Below are 14653 nucleotides of genomic sequence, written 5' to 3' on the forward strand. Positions count from 1 at the left end.
CTGAATAACGGTTCCTCAGTAGGGCTGGGTTCTGGTATGACCATTCTGGAGAGCCATAAAATGCCTTCATAAGAAATACATATCATAGACTCACAGCCACTGCTTGTGGTGGAAGGGACCTTAAAGCTGCTCCAGCTCCAACCCCTGCCACGGGCAGGGACCCCTTCCACTGGAGCAGCTTGCTCCAAGCCCCTGTGTCCAACCTGGCCTTGAGCACTGCCAGGGATGGGGCAGCCACAGCTTCTCTGGGCACCCTGTGCCAGCGCCTCAGCACCCTCACAGGGAAGAACTTGTGCCTTATCTCCAACCTGAACTTCCCCTGTTTCAGTTTAAACCCATTACCCCTTCATACATATGGTCATATTGGAGGGTCAGATAAACTGCAGGGCCTCCAAGGGCCTCAACTGCTGTGGGTAATTGCTGGGCACCAGTACCAAGGGATGATAAATATAATCTCAGCTCCAGGAAGAGCTTTAGTTCTTTGAACCAAAAGCTATTTCCCAGAAATGTAAAGTCCAGCAGCTCTTTGCCCTCCAGACACACAGGATTAGTTCTGACCCATACAAAACACCCTCAATACCTGCCACATCCAGCTGTAAATGGCACTGATACATCACTATGGCTCTATTAGCTCCCTGATGCTTGCTTCCTCGCGTGCCCACTTCTTTGTACACCCTCTGGGTTCCAGCTCCCATGGTCCCCTCAAAGGTTCTGAACTAAAGCTCTTAACCCCTCCGAAACCACCAGCACCAATCAAGAGCCAGGCATTTAATAACTGTCAGCCTCGGGATTTATGGAAAAGTGAGCGCAAACAAACAGTGCAATGTAGATTAAAACACGCAAGGAGGTTTTCCATGGGGAGCATTAGCTCCGGAGCACTCACCTGATACTGGAGGCAAAGTTATGTCTCAAACTGTGTTAAGAGATCTCTGATTTCTGGAGTCAGATGCTCCACTGCCTTGGCAGCCTCTGTGATAGCTTTCCGATACATCCCTTTCTTCTTGCGGTTAAACCTCAGTTTGAAAAACTCAGAGAAAGGAGAGAGTTTGGAGACAGACAAGAACGAAGTCGTTGGAGACCCAAACCAGGACACTTTAGCTTCTCGCCATGAGGGCTCCCCGTTCTCCTTCTGACTGAGGTTTATGTCAAGAACACGCGCTGGCCACCACGGAAACCCATGAATCTTTCCCCAAACTATATCCCCCACTGAAACAGTTCTTCCGTCCTCTGTGACGCACCTGGACACGCTCTGGGTGTGCAGCCGGACCGTCAGCGGCGGCACCATTTTACGCTCATCTTTTGAAGACGAGGAGACGGATGCATCATCCCCAGGCAGAAAGTCACACATCTCTGGCGATGTTACCTCTGAACTGGAAGACTTGGACTCGTCCAGACTGTCGTTACTACACACCGATAAGCTAGAAGAGTCTGCTTTTCTTTTACGATAATTCATAAGGAAAGCCAAGTTATCGTGTCCATCTTTACCTTGGGGAAACCTTTTAAAGTCCTCATCTTCACCTGAACTCCCTGAAGACACCTCAGCTAAACTTCTGTCTGTGGACTCGTCATTGTAGAAGGCGCCGGGGTTGGACTCCCTGCTGTTCTGAAGGACATTGATTTCATCAATCAGTTCTGCCTTGTAGATTGAAACACTCTGACCGTCACTGATGCGATGGGGCTTGAGCCGGATCTTTGGGGGCGGGACATCCGCGCTGGAATGCACTGGCCGTGTGAGCTTCAGCTTTGGAATGGAAGCAAGCTGGCTGCCTGCTGACTTGTCCAGGAAACATTTGGTTTCTCGACACCGTTCGGGGTCCCTGGTCTCCTCTTGGTCCTCCCCTCCGTTCTGCACGGTCAGCTCTGCACAAAAGGGTTTCACCGAGCCGTGCACCCGGGAAGGGATTTTGACGACCTCGCCCTTCCCCTGTGGAGTGCTGTAGGATATTTTGATGACGGGCGTTCGATGCACTAGCTCCCCAGAGAACTTGTCATCCTCTCTCTTCTCCCTTTTGTTCCTTTTCTCCATGTAGTCAGCGTCGCCGTGCTTCTTCTGCTCCTTGTCCTGGATGCTCAGCTTCCTCCTGGTTTTGACGTTCTGCCTGCTGGCACTGGCGTCCTCCGGGTTCAGGGTGTTCTTGCACTTCTCGCACAGGACCTGCCGCGGCCGCAGCCTGATGGTGCTCATGATGAGCCTGCCCGGGTCCCTGTTCCGCGACAGCCGCCGCCTCGTCCTCTTGATGGTGCGCGGCGGCGGCTGCGGGACCCACTGGTGGTACGTGTGCCGCAGCCACAGCGGCCGTGGGAACGGGGCGCCCTCGAAGTACGGGGGGTACGGGGGGAGGCTGGGCGGGGGCAGCAGCGGCGGCACTTGCTCATCACCGGCTCCTGGGGGCGGCTTCTCTGCAGCGGGCAGCGGCTCCGGCACCCCCGGCACCGCAGCTCCAGCAGCGACCCCGTTAGAGCAGGCGTCCGCAGGAGGGTCCTCGGGCTTGGGGAGAGAGGACGGGAGGCAGAACAAGCCAGACCTGGAGTGGGTGAGGAGGACAGGGAGGGAAAGAGACACGGAGTCAGATGTTTGAAAGGTGCTTCTCTGGGAGCACTGTGCACAGCAAACATGCTGCCATCAAACCAACCCATCAACCCTCCCCCAGCTGCAGCATACTGGGAACACACACTTCACAGAACCCCAGCCTGCATGGGGTTGGAAGGGAGCTTAAATCCCACCCAGCTCAAACCCCTGACACGGGCAGGGACCCCTTCCACTGGAGCAGCTTGCTCCAAGCCCCTGTGTCCAACCTGGCCTTGAGCACTGCCAGGGATGGGGCAGCCACAGCTTCTCTGGGCACCCTGTGCCAGCGCCTCAGCACCCTCACAGGGAAGAGCTTCTGCCTAAGAGCTCAGCTCAGTCTCCCCTCGGGCAGGTTCAAGCCATTCCCCTTGGCCTGTCCTTGCTATTTCCCTTGACATCTAAGACAAGGCAGCAGATTCTGCCACCGATAAACTCACAGCATTTCCAATTGAGGAAAGGGCTCTGCTCTCCTGCCCGAAGTGTGGAGATCAAAATCTCTGCTTCCGTGAGCACCCTGCACACAGTTCTGCTCTAAGTCTATTTTGCCAGCGGGCTGGTGAAGCAGGAGGAGCGCTGTGATGCAGACCATGCAAACCTTCTGGGCGCTATGAAACTGCCCTCCCTACCTGTGCCTGCACGGCTGATTCTCCAGCTTCTCATTTGACCCCTGAACATCTCAGCTCAGGTGGGTAACCTGCACTTTGGGGTCCACAGTGCTGCTCCTCTGCCCTGGCCTCGCCACACAGCACCCGATTTGTTAACATAAGGGATACACACTGCTGCCTCAGACAGCAGGACTAAGGATGAGGTGCTACTATCCAGCACCAAGGCTCATCACAGCCTGGCCAGGCCTGGGTACAGTGTCTTGCACAGACACTGCCAACAGCAAACCCTTTGAAACTCAGAGCTGTGGCTCGTGTCTCTGGGGTTCTGCACCAGAATTTACACCCTTGGCCTGACACCAGGGACACTGTGCTCACGCAGCACTTGGACAAGTATCTGCCCTGGAACACTGACTCAGGACAGCAGTGCTTGGCTGCCCTGCGAGCTCTGCACAGAGCACGGCCAGGGAGGTGTCTCAGCACTTATAGTAACAAAAACCACAGTATGGGTGAGCCCCCAAGAAGGCACAGAGATGGAGAACAGGCACAGACCCAACACGCGTCTCCATTTCGGATACTTCATTCCCACTGCCCTCCTCCCAGGACATCACTTTCTTTCCAGCCCTTAGGAAGGGCCTTTCCTCCAGCAAGGGAGGGGTTTCTTGCTGCTGTTGCAGAGAGGACTCCGGCAGCCATTTAAGCAGAAGGGTGCTGAAGAGGAGCTGAAGGCTTCCCCTCACTCACACATCCCCTCACCAAGAGAAGCACAAGTCACTGCTGCAGGTTTGCGGATGGAGAGGAGGAGGATGGAGAGGAGCCTCCTCCCTCCACACCAGCACCCAGTGCCCAGCTCTGCCTCAGGCTGCGCTGCTTTCTGGTGGGAAGGACCCTAAAAATCCCAGTATCCCAGACTGAGGTTTGTGTCTGAAAGGACCTTAAAGCTCCTCCAGCTCCAACCCCTGTCACGGGCAGGGACCCCTTCCACTGGAGCAGCTTGCTCCAAGCCCCTGTGTCCAACCTGGCCAGGCACAGGCAAGGAGGTGCCTCCACCCCAGCAGCATCCATGCGAGACCAGACACAAACCAGAGCAGGGCTTTTTAAGCAGATAACAGGAGAATGGGGATCATGGATCCCACTCACTGTGGCTCTGATCTCCAGCTTCACCCTCTTTGTCTCAGTCCAACACAGACTGCATCTCTTTCACCTCATCTCCATGAAGACACCCACCAAGTTTAAAAATACATCTCCACAAACCAAGCAAGCAGCACTGAGCCTGATGCTGGTACCAAATAAAACCCACCACAGTTACCTGCGCTCTGCAAAGCCCTGCGCCATCATTCAGAGAGCAAGAGCGCAGGACCTGCTGCTCAGGTGCCAGGTCACTTGAAACGGGAAGCTCCAAGTTTGAGCGGAGAGGATTAAACTGCTGAAACCACAGAATTTGGAACAAAACTGTTTTGTTCCAAGAGGGTTTTTTAGAGACAACCGAGAGTGTAGGTGTCTTTCAGATGACAATCAATGAAGCAAGCACAGTTTGTACAGCCAGAGATGTCAGCATCATTCATAAAACAACTGAAAGTGGTGTCATTTCCGAAGCTCTGGGTATGAATTCTGGTTACTTTATGGATTTGGCCACACCAGGATTCATTTTTGGCAGCAGCAGCTTCCTCAGGACCAGGCAGAGGCTCTGTCCTGGAAGACCATGGCTACAGAGGGACAAGGATCTCCACAAATCCTGCTCATCCCGTTGGAGCAGCAGGACTGCTCACACTGGTGGCCCAGCACTGCATCCTGCATCCCACTGCAGCATCCATCAGGAGACTGCCATGGCACAGGTGCTGGGATGGGGGACATGCAGCCAGGTGTGCTGACCACGCAGCCCAACCCTGCCCTCTGTGGCTTGGGACCCCCCACAGTGGGAGCTCGCAGCTCCTTCCTCACTCCCTCAGGACCCCCAGCAGCACTGCAGCCACGCTGGGCGCTCCTACAGGCACAGACAGAGCAGGCAGGGGAAGCTACACCCCTGCAGCTCCTGCGCCAGGTACCACGCGGGTGCCCCAGCACACCACACATGGCCATGGGTTCCCTGCTGTGCTGGGATGTTGATGGGTGCACATGGGTGATGGACACTTGCTGCCAGGGACTCTCTAGGTCTTTCCCTTCCTACTGGAAGAGCCTCCGAAGGCTAGGAAAGCAGTTCTGCTGAGCCATCATCCTGTTTCCAGCCTGCCTGCCTACCTACCAGGCCACTTCTGCACAGAGGTGAGGGGAGTTCTGCCTTCCCTCTCGCCTCCCCACCAGCCCGGTGCACCCCGGCCCTGTTCTCAGGCGCAGGTGGAAGAACAAGAGCTCCAGGGAAGTCACCACAGATACCTCTTCTCTTGTCCCTGCAGCACTCACAGCACCCTGCGAACAAGCACCACCACCCATGGCTGCTTTTGGTTCCTCTCTCCCTCCTCATTACCTGCTCCTGGTGGGGATGCACTAAAATGCTCCTGAGCAGCAGCTCCTGGTAAAAGGATTGAGCTCTGGAGCCTTCCCACCCCCTGCGGAGCATGAAACACTTCAGCTGACACCCACACCTCCAGGAGCAGCACAGGGAGAAGCATCAGCTCCACATCACCTCCAGGAGCAGCACAGGGAGAAGCATCAGCTCCACATCACCTCCAGGAGCAGCACAACAGCGGCTTCACCAGCCTCCCTACACCCCCCAGATGTTTCTGCACATCTGGATGCAGTTCATGTGTTTCTTCCACTTGCTGTCACTATTGATTGTGCAGACCTAAACCCATCCAGCTAAGATGAAGGTGCTTGAGCTGGCGGATCAGAGGCACTGCTGCATGTGCAGATACGACAAGCAGGAAATAATGCGGGATGAGATTTCACCCTCTTTGTACACCTCTTTCTGGGGCAGCCATAGCCAAATGGACAAAGTTACCTGAACCTAAGCTCTGTCTGGAGCAGAAGACACCACCTCGGATTTGTACTCACCTATAGTTAAAAACCAGCTAATTTAAGTTGCAACAAAATTGCCACATCTTGTTACCAAAACCACTGTAACTGCGGCCAAAATGCATTTAAATCTCCCGCTGAGCAGAAGTGCTGTGCAGCTCTGGAGGAACAGGAGAGGGCTGCAGGCAGCAGGAGCAGGGCGACAGGATGACAGCATCAGACAGCTTGGAAAAGAGCTTCAAGCTCCTCCAGTCCAACCGTTCCCAGCACTGCCCAGGCCACCCCTAACCCATGGCACTGAGGCCTCGTCTCCACGGGGTGTGAACCCTTGCAGGGCCGGTGCCTGCAGCCCTGCCCTGGGCAGCCTGTTCCAATGCCTGAGCACCCTCTGGGGCAGGAATTGTTCCTCAGCTCCATCTAAACCTGCCCTGGTGCAGCTTGAGGCCGGTTCCTCTTGTCCCATCCCTTGTTCCTTGGGAGCAGAGCCCAGCCCCTCCTGGCTCCATCCTCCTGGCAGGCAGTTGGAGGCAGCCATCAGGTCCCCCCTGAGCCTTCTCTTCTCCACACTGAGCCCCCCAGGTCCCTCAGCCCTTCCCCATCACCCCTGTGCTCCAGGCCCTGCACCAGCTCCATTGCCCTTCTCTGGCCCTGCTCCAGCCCCTCAATGTCTCTCTTACAGTGAGGGGCCCAGATCTGAGCACAGGATTCGAGGTGCAGCCTCACCAGTGCCCAGTGCAGGGGCACAATCCCTGCCCTGGCCCTGCTGCCGCACTGGTGCTGGTACAGGCCAGGATCCTGGTGGCTTCTTGGCTGCCTGGGCACAAGTTGCTCATGTGCAGCCAACCAACACCCCCAGGTCCTTTCCCACCAGGCAGCTTCCAGCCACTCTGCCCTGAGCCTGCATTAATGGTAAAACCAGCTTACAACACACAATAAAGACAGAGAGACACCATACAGCCCCCCACTGCCCTCTCTTTTGGGGTTCTCCCCTCTTTTTGGACTGGTAAAACAACACGTTCTGGTTGCTCCTCTCCTGCCAGTCCCACACAGCCCCAGCTCTCCAGTGAGACAGCACTACCACATGGCACTGACTGCTGCCTGCCAGGTACAGGCAGAGCACATAGGGCACAGGCCATTGAGGGTCACAGCTCTATCAGCAGGACGATAGGGAGGAGGAGGGAAAATATCTCTGCCAAACCTCTTTTCTGAACTAGTTTTGGGGCCTTCAAAGTTCAGCACCAAGCTGACAAATTCCTACTGCCTTTGGGACACAGCTCCACCTTTACCCAAGAACCATGAGCAGACAGACTCCTGCATCCTGCTGTTCATGGGATGAGATTCCTTCTCCCTCCACATGCCAAATGCGGGGCTGCAGAAGGGGAGAAGGTGGCTTTCAGCTCACCCACACTCACTATGCTCGCAGCAGCCAGACCTCACCGCACACACGGTACCTGTTGACAGCCACAAGCAGAGGCCACAGCTCTGCAGCCACGTGTTGGCCACCACATGTCACAGGCTCACGGGGGGATGTGACCCCAGCAGCTGGTCTGCAGAACACCCAGAGAGGGGAGAGGCTCCCCCAGTCTGCAAGAGGCTCGTGGAAGCAGAACTGTCCCCTTGCTGGGGCTCTGAAGAGCAGGATGTGCCGAGGAGAGGATTAAAACACAGCCCTGAGGAGCCTGTTCCATGGGGGCACCCTGAGTGGAGGCTGCTCCCCTGTCCCCCTGCGGTGCTGCTGTACCGATGGGCTGTGGAACACCACACAAAGGTGTCAGCTGCTGTTAGGGTGACAAGAGGGAGCAGCATCAATCCCACCCCTGCGTGACCTTGGGGCTCACCTCTGCCACAGACGAATCTGACCAGTACAGACCAGTTACTGGGGCAGGAGGGAGGCGATGGGGCAGCTCTCCTGCCCCTGAGGAAAACCGCATCAACATCTGCCCACCCTGACCCACTACATGTCTGTGGGGAGGATGCTGCTGCAGCATCCCCACTGTGGGTCCAGGCAGCCTCCAGCTTGAGCTGCAGGTCCCCTGGTTGATGGGATGACAGCAGAACAAGAACCAAACCTCAGAGACAATCCCACTGTCCCGACATGGCAGCCATGGGCCATCTCCTGTCCCAGCAGAGACCAGTAATCCAGGGCTCCAGAAGCATCTTAAAGCCTGGCAGGAAATACCCATTGGGTCATTCCTGGGATCCGCAGGGGGAAGAAAGAAGGAAAAAGAAACCATGGAGAAAGGTTAGGGAGGAAGAAGATGAGGTATGAGAAGCGCACGCTGGCAGCAGGGGGGCAGACAACCGGAATGTTGGAAGGCAGAAGCAGTTGGAACGGGCCGAGGAGATGCCTCGTGCCGCCGCGCTGGCTGGAACTGGACACCAGGCCGGGTTTAGAGGCTCTAACGGAGCTCAATGCCTGAGCGCTGCTGAGGATCTGGCTCCAGTTTTCGGGAGGCGGCACGTGAAGCTGCCCAAGCCCTGTACACGAGGAAGGGCAGCCCTGCTTCGCGCTGCTGCTCAGGGGAGGCACAGAGCCACGCTGGAGGGACCCCATCAGCACCGAGCCGGCAACGCGGCCCCCGAGCAGACAGGAACCAAGCCCTGAGCCTCGGCACGGCCCGGAGCAGAGCCCCCGGTCCGGTGTCAGTCCTGGGGCGGCTGCACCTACCAGCGAGGTGCGTTAGAGGTCGAGCGTTCCGAGATGAAGCGTTCACGTGTGAGTGCCCCCCGTCCTTCCGAAGGACGGGCCCTCCCGGGGGACCTCGGCACCGGCCATGGCACCAGCCGGGGCTGCTGCAGTCACTGCAGGACGAGAAACGGGGCCAAGAGACCCCCAGACCCCCGGGGACTGCGGCCACGGCAGCGGCGCAGTGACCTGGCCGGCAGCGCCAGCCCCAGCGCGGTGACCAGGCCGCAGGGACCCCGGGACGGACCCGCGGGGCCGCTCAGGGCTCCGGAGACGGCGGGGCCAGTGCGGGCCGGGCCGCAGCCTCCTCCCAAGGGCGCGGGGCCGCCGCGGCACAAGGTCGGCGGGGGCCCGCAGCGAGGGGACGGGGCGGCCGCGGGTCCTGGCCCTGGCGGGCAGCGGGGACACGGACACGGTCTCCCGGCCCCTGCCGGCCCAGCGGCCACGCCGGGCTCCAGGCTCGCAGCGCCCCAGCTCCGCCGGCAGCGGGACAGCCCCGGCAGCCGCACCGGCCCCGCTCACCCCGGGGCGCTTTGTTCCCGCCCGGGCGCACAAAGGGCGAAGCACGGGGGCTCCGCTCCGGTCCGCCCCGGTGCCGCCGCGCTCCCGCCGCCCCCCGCTCCCGGTGCGTACTTCTTGGTGCAGTCGATGAGGACGCCGGTGAAGCGGCGCTCGCCGAGGCTCAGCGTCACCACCAGGGTGTCGTTCACCACCTGCTCCACCACCACCGGCACGCTCGCTCCCGCCCGCGGCACCTCGGCCATGCCGCCGCTGCCCCCCCCGCCGCGGGGTCCGCCGGGGCCGCGCCGCGCCGCGCCGCGCGATGACCTCACGGAGCGCCCGCCACCGCCGCCGTGCGTGCGTGCGTGACGTCAGAGCACCGCCCCCGCGCGCCGCGGGCAGGCCCCTACCCCCCGCGCCGCCGGGAGGGGCCACGAGCACGTGTGCGGGAGGGGCGGGGCTAAACCGTGGAGGCAGTGCGCCCCCTGGCGGCCGCGCAGCAGCCATGCACCGGCCTGGTGGGTGGGGCGGGGTCAGAGGGGGTGGAGCAAACAGGCCACGCCCCCTTCCGCGGACCCGTCACGGGGCCCGGAGCGCGGCGGGGGGGGCGGAGGGGTCCAGGTGCGGGCAGCGCGCACCGAGCACAGGGAGCAGCCCATGGACCCGCCCGGACCTCAAAGCTCCTCCAGCTCCAACCCCTGCCATGGGCAGGGACCCCTTCCACTGGAGCAGCTTGCTCCAAGCCCCTGTGTCCAACCTGGCCTTGAGCACTGCCAGGGATGGGGCAGCGAGAGCTGTGTAGCCCCTGCGGACCGTTTCCACTTTGGATTTCAGAGCTGTGAAGACCAAACCCATGTGAAACAACAGCCAGATCTCTTAAATGTAACTTTTAGAGAGAAAAAAGGTAGAGAAAATCCTTCCCTTAACCTTGCCTTTGCTGATCACTTGCACAGTGCAGCAAGTGCTGGCCCTGTGTCCCTCAGGGTCTATGCAGAGGCAGCATTGCTGTGCTGGATCATCTCTCATCTCCTGGTGTCTGAAAGGTGACTTTTTGGTAGATCGCATCCACTTCACTTTGATAAGCAGCTCATCCGATAATGTGACCTTAAAGCAGCTCCAGTGCCTAAAGGGGCTGAGGGGCTTTGGACAAGGGCCTGTAGGGACAGGCCAAGGGGAATGGCTTGAACCTGCCCGAGGGGAGACTGAGCTGAGCTCTTAGGCAGAAGCTCTTCCCTGTGAGGGTGCTGAGGCGCTGGCACAGGGTGCCCAGAGAAGCTGTGGCTGCCCCATCCCTGGCAGTGCTCAAGGCCAGGTTGGACACAGGGGCTTGGAGCAAGCTGCTCCAGTGGAAGGGGTCCCTGCCTGTGGCAGGGGTTGGAGCTGGAGGGGCTTTAAGGTCCCTTCAACCCAAACCAGGCTGGGGTTCTGTGGTTTTCACTGTTCTCTTACAGAAGGATCCCGTTGTTACCTGGGGGCTGAACAGGCTCAGGTATGCTGGATTTGTACAGAATTAATGAAGTATCTTTGCTGTCAGCTAAAGCTGAATTCTCACTGCACACAAAGACAGAGACGCACACATAAACCATTGAAGCCTAATGAAGGTTTCAGGCACAGGCTTCCCAAAAAAGGCCAATAGATGAACAGCACAATGTGTTATTTTCTCTATTGCTCTAAACGGCAAAATAAGAACAGAAATCCTCCCCACTTTGGTATTATTTATTATGGAATCTTTCCAATGTTGCAGCATCTGGAGGACAGGACAGGCTGTAGCCCTGAGGCAGCCTTGACTTGCTGCAGACCCTTGCAAACATGCTGAGAACAACACGAAGGCATAGAGAGTTCCAGGGTCACCAGGACAGGGAATTCTGTGCTGATTATCAAAAGGAAAGGGATTTTTTGAAGCATCCTCCACATGGTGATACAGAAAACCTGCCTCCGAATCCATTCTACAGTGACTAAGGCAGTTTCCATCGTTGCAGCACCCATTAAATCCAATGATGCTGAACATACCTTGGGCCAGGCACAGCCCAAGCATGGCAGGGGACAACAGAGAGAGCAGGGACAGAGGGGAACACAGCATTAAGGAGGGAGGAAGAGCTCTGTCTGGTACTGGTGAAGCTCAGCACAGTGACCCCTTCCCGGGACTCTGCAGTACCAAAGGTCACTAAGCACGGGTTCAGCTCCTGTAAGGTGGTTGCATCTGAAGAGTAGCTCTAAAGCCGGTTATGATTCAACATTAAACACAGCACTCATGATGAAATCCAGGCTTGGACTGGGACATCCAGTGCAAGGCCGGAGCTGTGTTACTCATGACATGAGCTAGCTGAGAGTACACAGTTCCTCATATCAGCACAGTTACAAACCTTGGGGGTGACTTCGGCATCTTGTTTTCCCAGGATTTGTGTCTCCTGTAGAAGAACGTGCAGAGAGGCAGAGGAGACTGCACCCCACCTACCACACATCTGCTGCACTACTGATGAGAGCACATGGACTGTCAGTGCGGTTTAACATTGTCAAGGTCAAGGGAAGACTGAGGGATAAGGGAGCAACCACTGCAGGCTTTCAGCATTCCAGGCAATGAGAACGTGTGACTGGGGAAACTCTTTGGAATTTGCACTTGGTGAGTCAGGATAATCTCCTGGGAAGGCAGGGAGACAACTCCCAAACTCCTCCTGTTGGGTTTGCTGCCTTGGTTTGTGGATCTTCACCTTGGATTTAGGCAAAGCAAAACCCAGAGGATGGATTTGGATATGTTGTACACATATAAGAGTGTATAACAACGAGCAGAAATCAGTGCATATGTCTGAAGTTGCACAGGTTGGTTTGTAGGAAAACAGAAGCTACTGATGATAAAAGAGCTGGAAGCATTAAAGCTCAACAGATTCTGAAAGCAGTAAACAGTCAGTACATGTATTACTAAACTTATCACTACTAAATATATCTGTGAATACTCTCAGCTCCATATTGGTGTGTACATGTACTTTTCACTGCATTTAGTCATGTTCATTCACTCAGAAGTTTCCCAAAACTCTAACAAACTTGATGGAAACTCCATAAAGCTCTTACAAGCCCTCATGACAATATTCTGCTTTATAGAAATGCAACCAGAGATTTTAAACCATCATTTCCTTTGCCATGCAGTGGCTTGTGTGTGCTCTGGGGTACAAACGGTCCCTTTCAAAGGCTGGAGATCCCTCCGCTCTAGTGATTGAACCCAGACCCCAGTTCCGCAGCTGCCGCCCATTGACGGATGCTTTTCGGGCGGTAAGGACCCCTCCGAACACGTTCACAGGCCCTTAACAGCTCCTCTGTTCTGCAAGGCTGGCTCTGTGCACAGCAGCCTGTGCGGGTGTACTTGGCACGGCCGCTGCCAGCGGCTGAGCCCCGGGGAGCAGCCGGCAAGGACGGGGCCCTGCTGAGCCGCGCCAGGACTCAGGTGCATGAACCCAAGGGGCAGGTTGTCAATGGGGACGGGAAAGGAACCAAACCGCAGCCCTGTGCCGCCCATGAGAGCAGGGGGACCCTCCCTGTGCCAGGAGGCCACGGTGTGGGGCACTGGAGCCCTGCGGAGTCCACTCCCGCATGCCATGGTGCTGATGGCATAGGTGGCTCTGACACCTCCCTTGAGGAAGGAGCGGCTCCCGCTGTGTGTGAGGCCGGGGTAAGTTTAGAACAGGGTCACCGTGTGCTGGCATGGGGACAGGCGCTGTGCACTGCGTGCAGTGAGTGTGCCGTCGGGTGCAGCAGGGGGGCTCTGCCTTCAGTGCATGGGGGCTCTGTGGCTGGGAGGCCAAATGGAAACCAGAACATAAAATAATGACACCAATATCAGAGATTCTTTTCCCCACAGTGCAGGGGCTGTGCAGTGGTGCAGGAGGTGCAGGGGCTGTGCAGTGGTGCAGGAGGTGCAGGGGCTGTGCAGTGGTGCAGGAGGTGCAGGGGCTGTGCAGTGGTGCAGGAGGTGCAGGGGCTGTGCAGTGGTGTGGACCCTGCAAACCCGAGGCTGTGAAACCCACGGCCTCCACGTCACCAGCTCCCACAGCCACGGCCGTGTGCGCATTCCCACTGTTGCTGCTCGAGGACTGCTAGGACTGCCCGGGACCTGGAAGCCCATGGGCCAGTGAACGGTTCAGAGCTGGGTGAGCCCAGGCAGGCACAGGTTCTCATTGCTGCCTGAGAGGGAGCTGCAAGGGAACAGGCTCTGATGGACTGCTGCTCCTCTTCAGAGTATGTGAAGCCTGGGAGCACTATAGAGAGGGTTTGTTTATTACCACGATGCAATTCTTTACTGGGTAGAGGCTTTGTCACATTTAGTACCACCAACACTCCTCCTGTGCGCTAATGATAGGGATTCCTTGCTTGATTGGAATGCACAATAGGTACACCGTGTGCCATGGCATTAGATCTAAGGCAGAAGCTCTTCCCTGTGAGGGTGCTGAGGCGCTGGCACAGGGTGCCCAGAGAAGCTGTGGCTGCCCCATCCCTGGCAGTGCTCAAGGCCAGGTTGGACACAGGGGCTTGGAGCAAGCTGCTCCAGTGGAAGGGGTCCCTGCCCGTGGCAGGGGTTGGAGCTGGAGGAGCTTTGAGGCCCCCTCAGCCCACACCGGTGTGATTCCATGGTTTGTACTTGCTCTGCCCACAGGAAGTGTGTTTCTAGGGCAGTTTGCTTGTTTGAATCTGACAAAATCATCAGCTGGGAGCGTCCCACAGAGGGAGCAGCCCAGGAGGCAGAAGGGGCAGGGGATGGGCCAGCAAACAAAGGAGAGGCAGAGCACTGACTCACCTTAGTGCCAGAGAAGTGACCTCACTCTCACTGGGCACGCAGCTTCAGTCCAGACAAAAGAACTGGGACTAATGTTGCAATAAGCAGATAAATTATAGGGTACAGCTGTAAGGCCAGCCCTGGTTCTCTGTTCCCAGCCAGGACACTGCCTGACGGCTCAAGGTGCAGATCTGAGAGTGCTCTTCCCAACTGTAAATGGGTAACTGAATTTCAGCTCACCGCTGTATCAAGCACCTGCACTGACTGCCTTGGGCAGCCCGTGGTTAACATCATCACCCTCACCCACGGAGGCCTCTAACAATCCTTGGCCACCCCTTATGCTTTCCTTGGGGTTTGTCTTCTACCTTAGAATCTCGGCTTTGCTTTTGAAAGACTCAGAGTGCTGCAGGTGCCCATGCGTGTTCACGCAGCGCCCGTGGGTACAGGCACCCCACAGACACTTCTGGCAGCAGCACAAGTACACGGTTTGATTCTTAACAGCTTAAAGTATTTGGTACCAGGGATTCTTGTGAGGTTAAGGAAATGTCAGACCAGCATTGTCCGTCAGCACAGAGCCCTGG

The 14653-nt window shown here is 57.2% G+C and overlaps 2 protein-coding genes across 4 annotated transcripts in view; one reads left to right on the forward strand and one right to left on the reverse strand.

The window, feature by feature from the left end:
- PWWP2B (PWWP domain containing 2B) overlaps positions 1-9608 on the reverse strand; it is a 32230-nt gene extending 22622 nt beyond the window's left edge. For all 3 annotated transcript variants that reach the window (XM_061376766.1, XM_061376764.1, XM_061376765.1), the window contains exons 1-2: positions 9443-9608; positions 884-2525 (exon numbers count right to left, since the gene is read on the reverse strand). In XM_061376766.1, coding sequence (XP_061232750.1) covers positions 902-2525; positions 9443-9573 — 1755 coding nt within the window. In that variant the 5' untranslated portion in view covers positions 9574-9608 and the 3' untranslated portion in view covers positions 884-901. The remainder of the gene's footprint in view (positions 1-883; positions 2526-9442) is intronic.
- The window catches only part of BNIP3 (BCL2 interacting protein 3), a 237499-nt gene continuing 225012 nt past the window's right edge, over positions 2167-14653 (forward strand). The window contains exon 1 of the mRNA XM_061376769.1: positions 2167-2172. The gene's annotated coding sequence lies outside the window, so the exon portion shown is untranslated. The remainder of the gene's footprint in view (positions 2173-14653) is intronic.

Source organism: Neopsephotus bourkii, unplaced genomic scaffold (genome assembly GCF_033783945.1).
Source record: "Neopsephotus bourkii isolate Nb327-2 ecotype Australia unplaced genomic scaffold, CSIRO-AGI_Nbou_v1 NB_1735, whole genome shotgun sequence".
In the NCBI taxonomy this organism is placed as follows: domain Eukaryota; kingdom Metazoa; phylum Chordata; class Aves; order Psittaciformes; family Psittacidae; genus Neopsephotus; species Neopsephotus bourkii.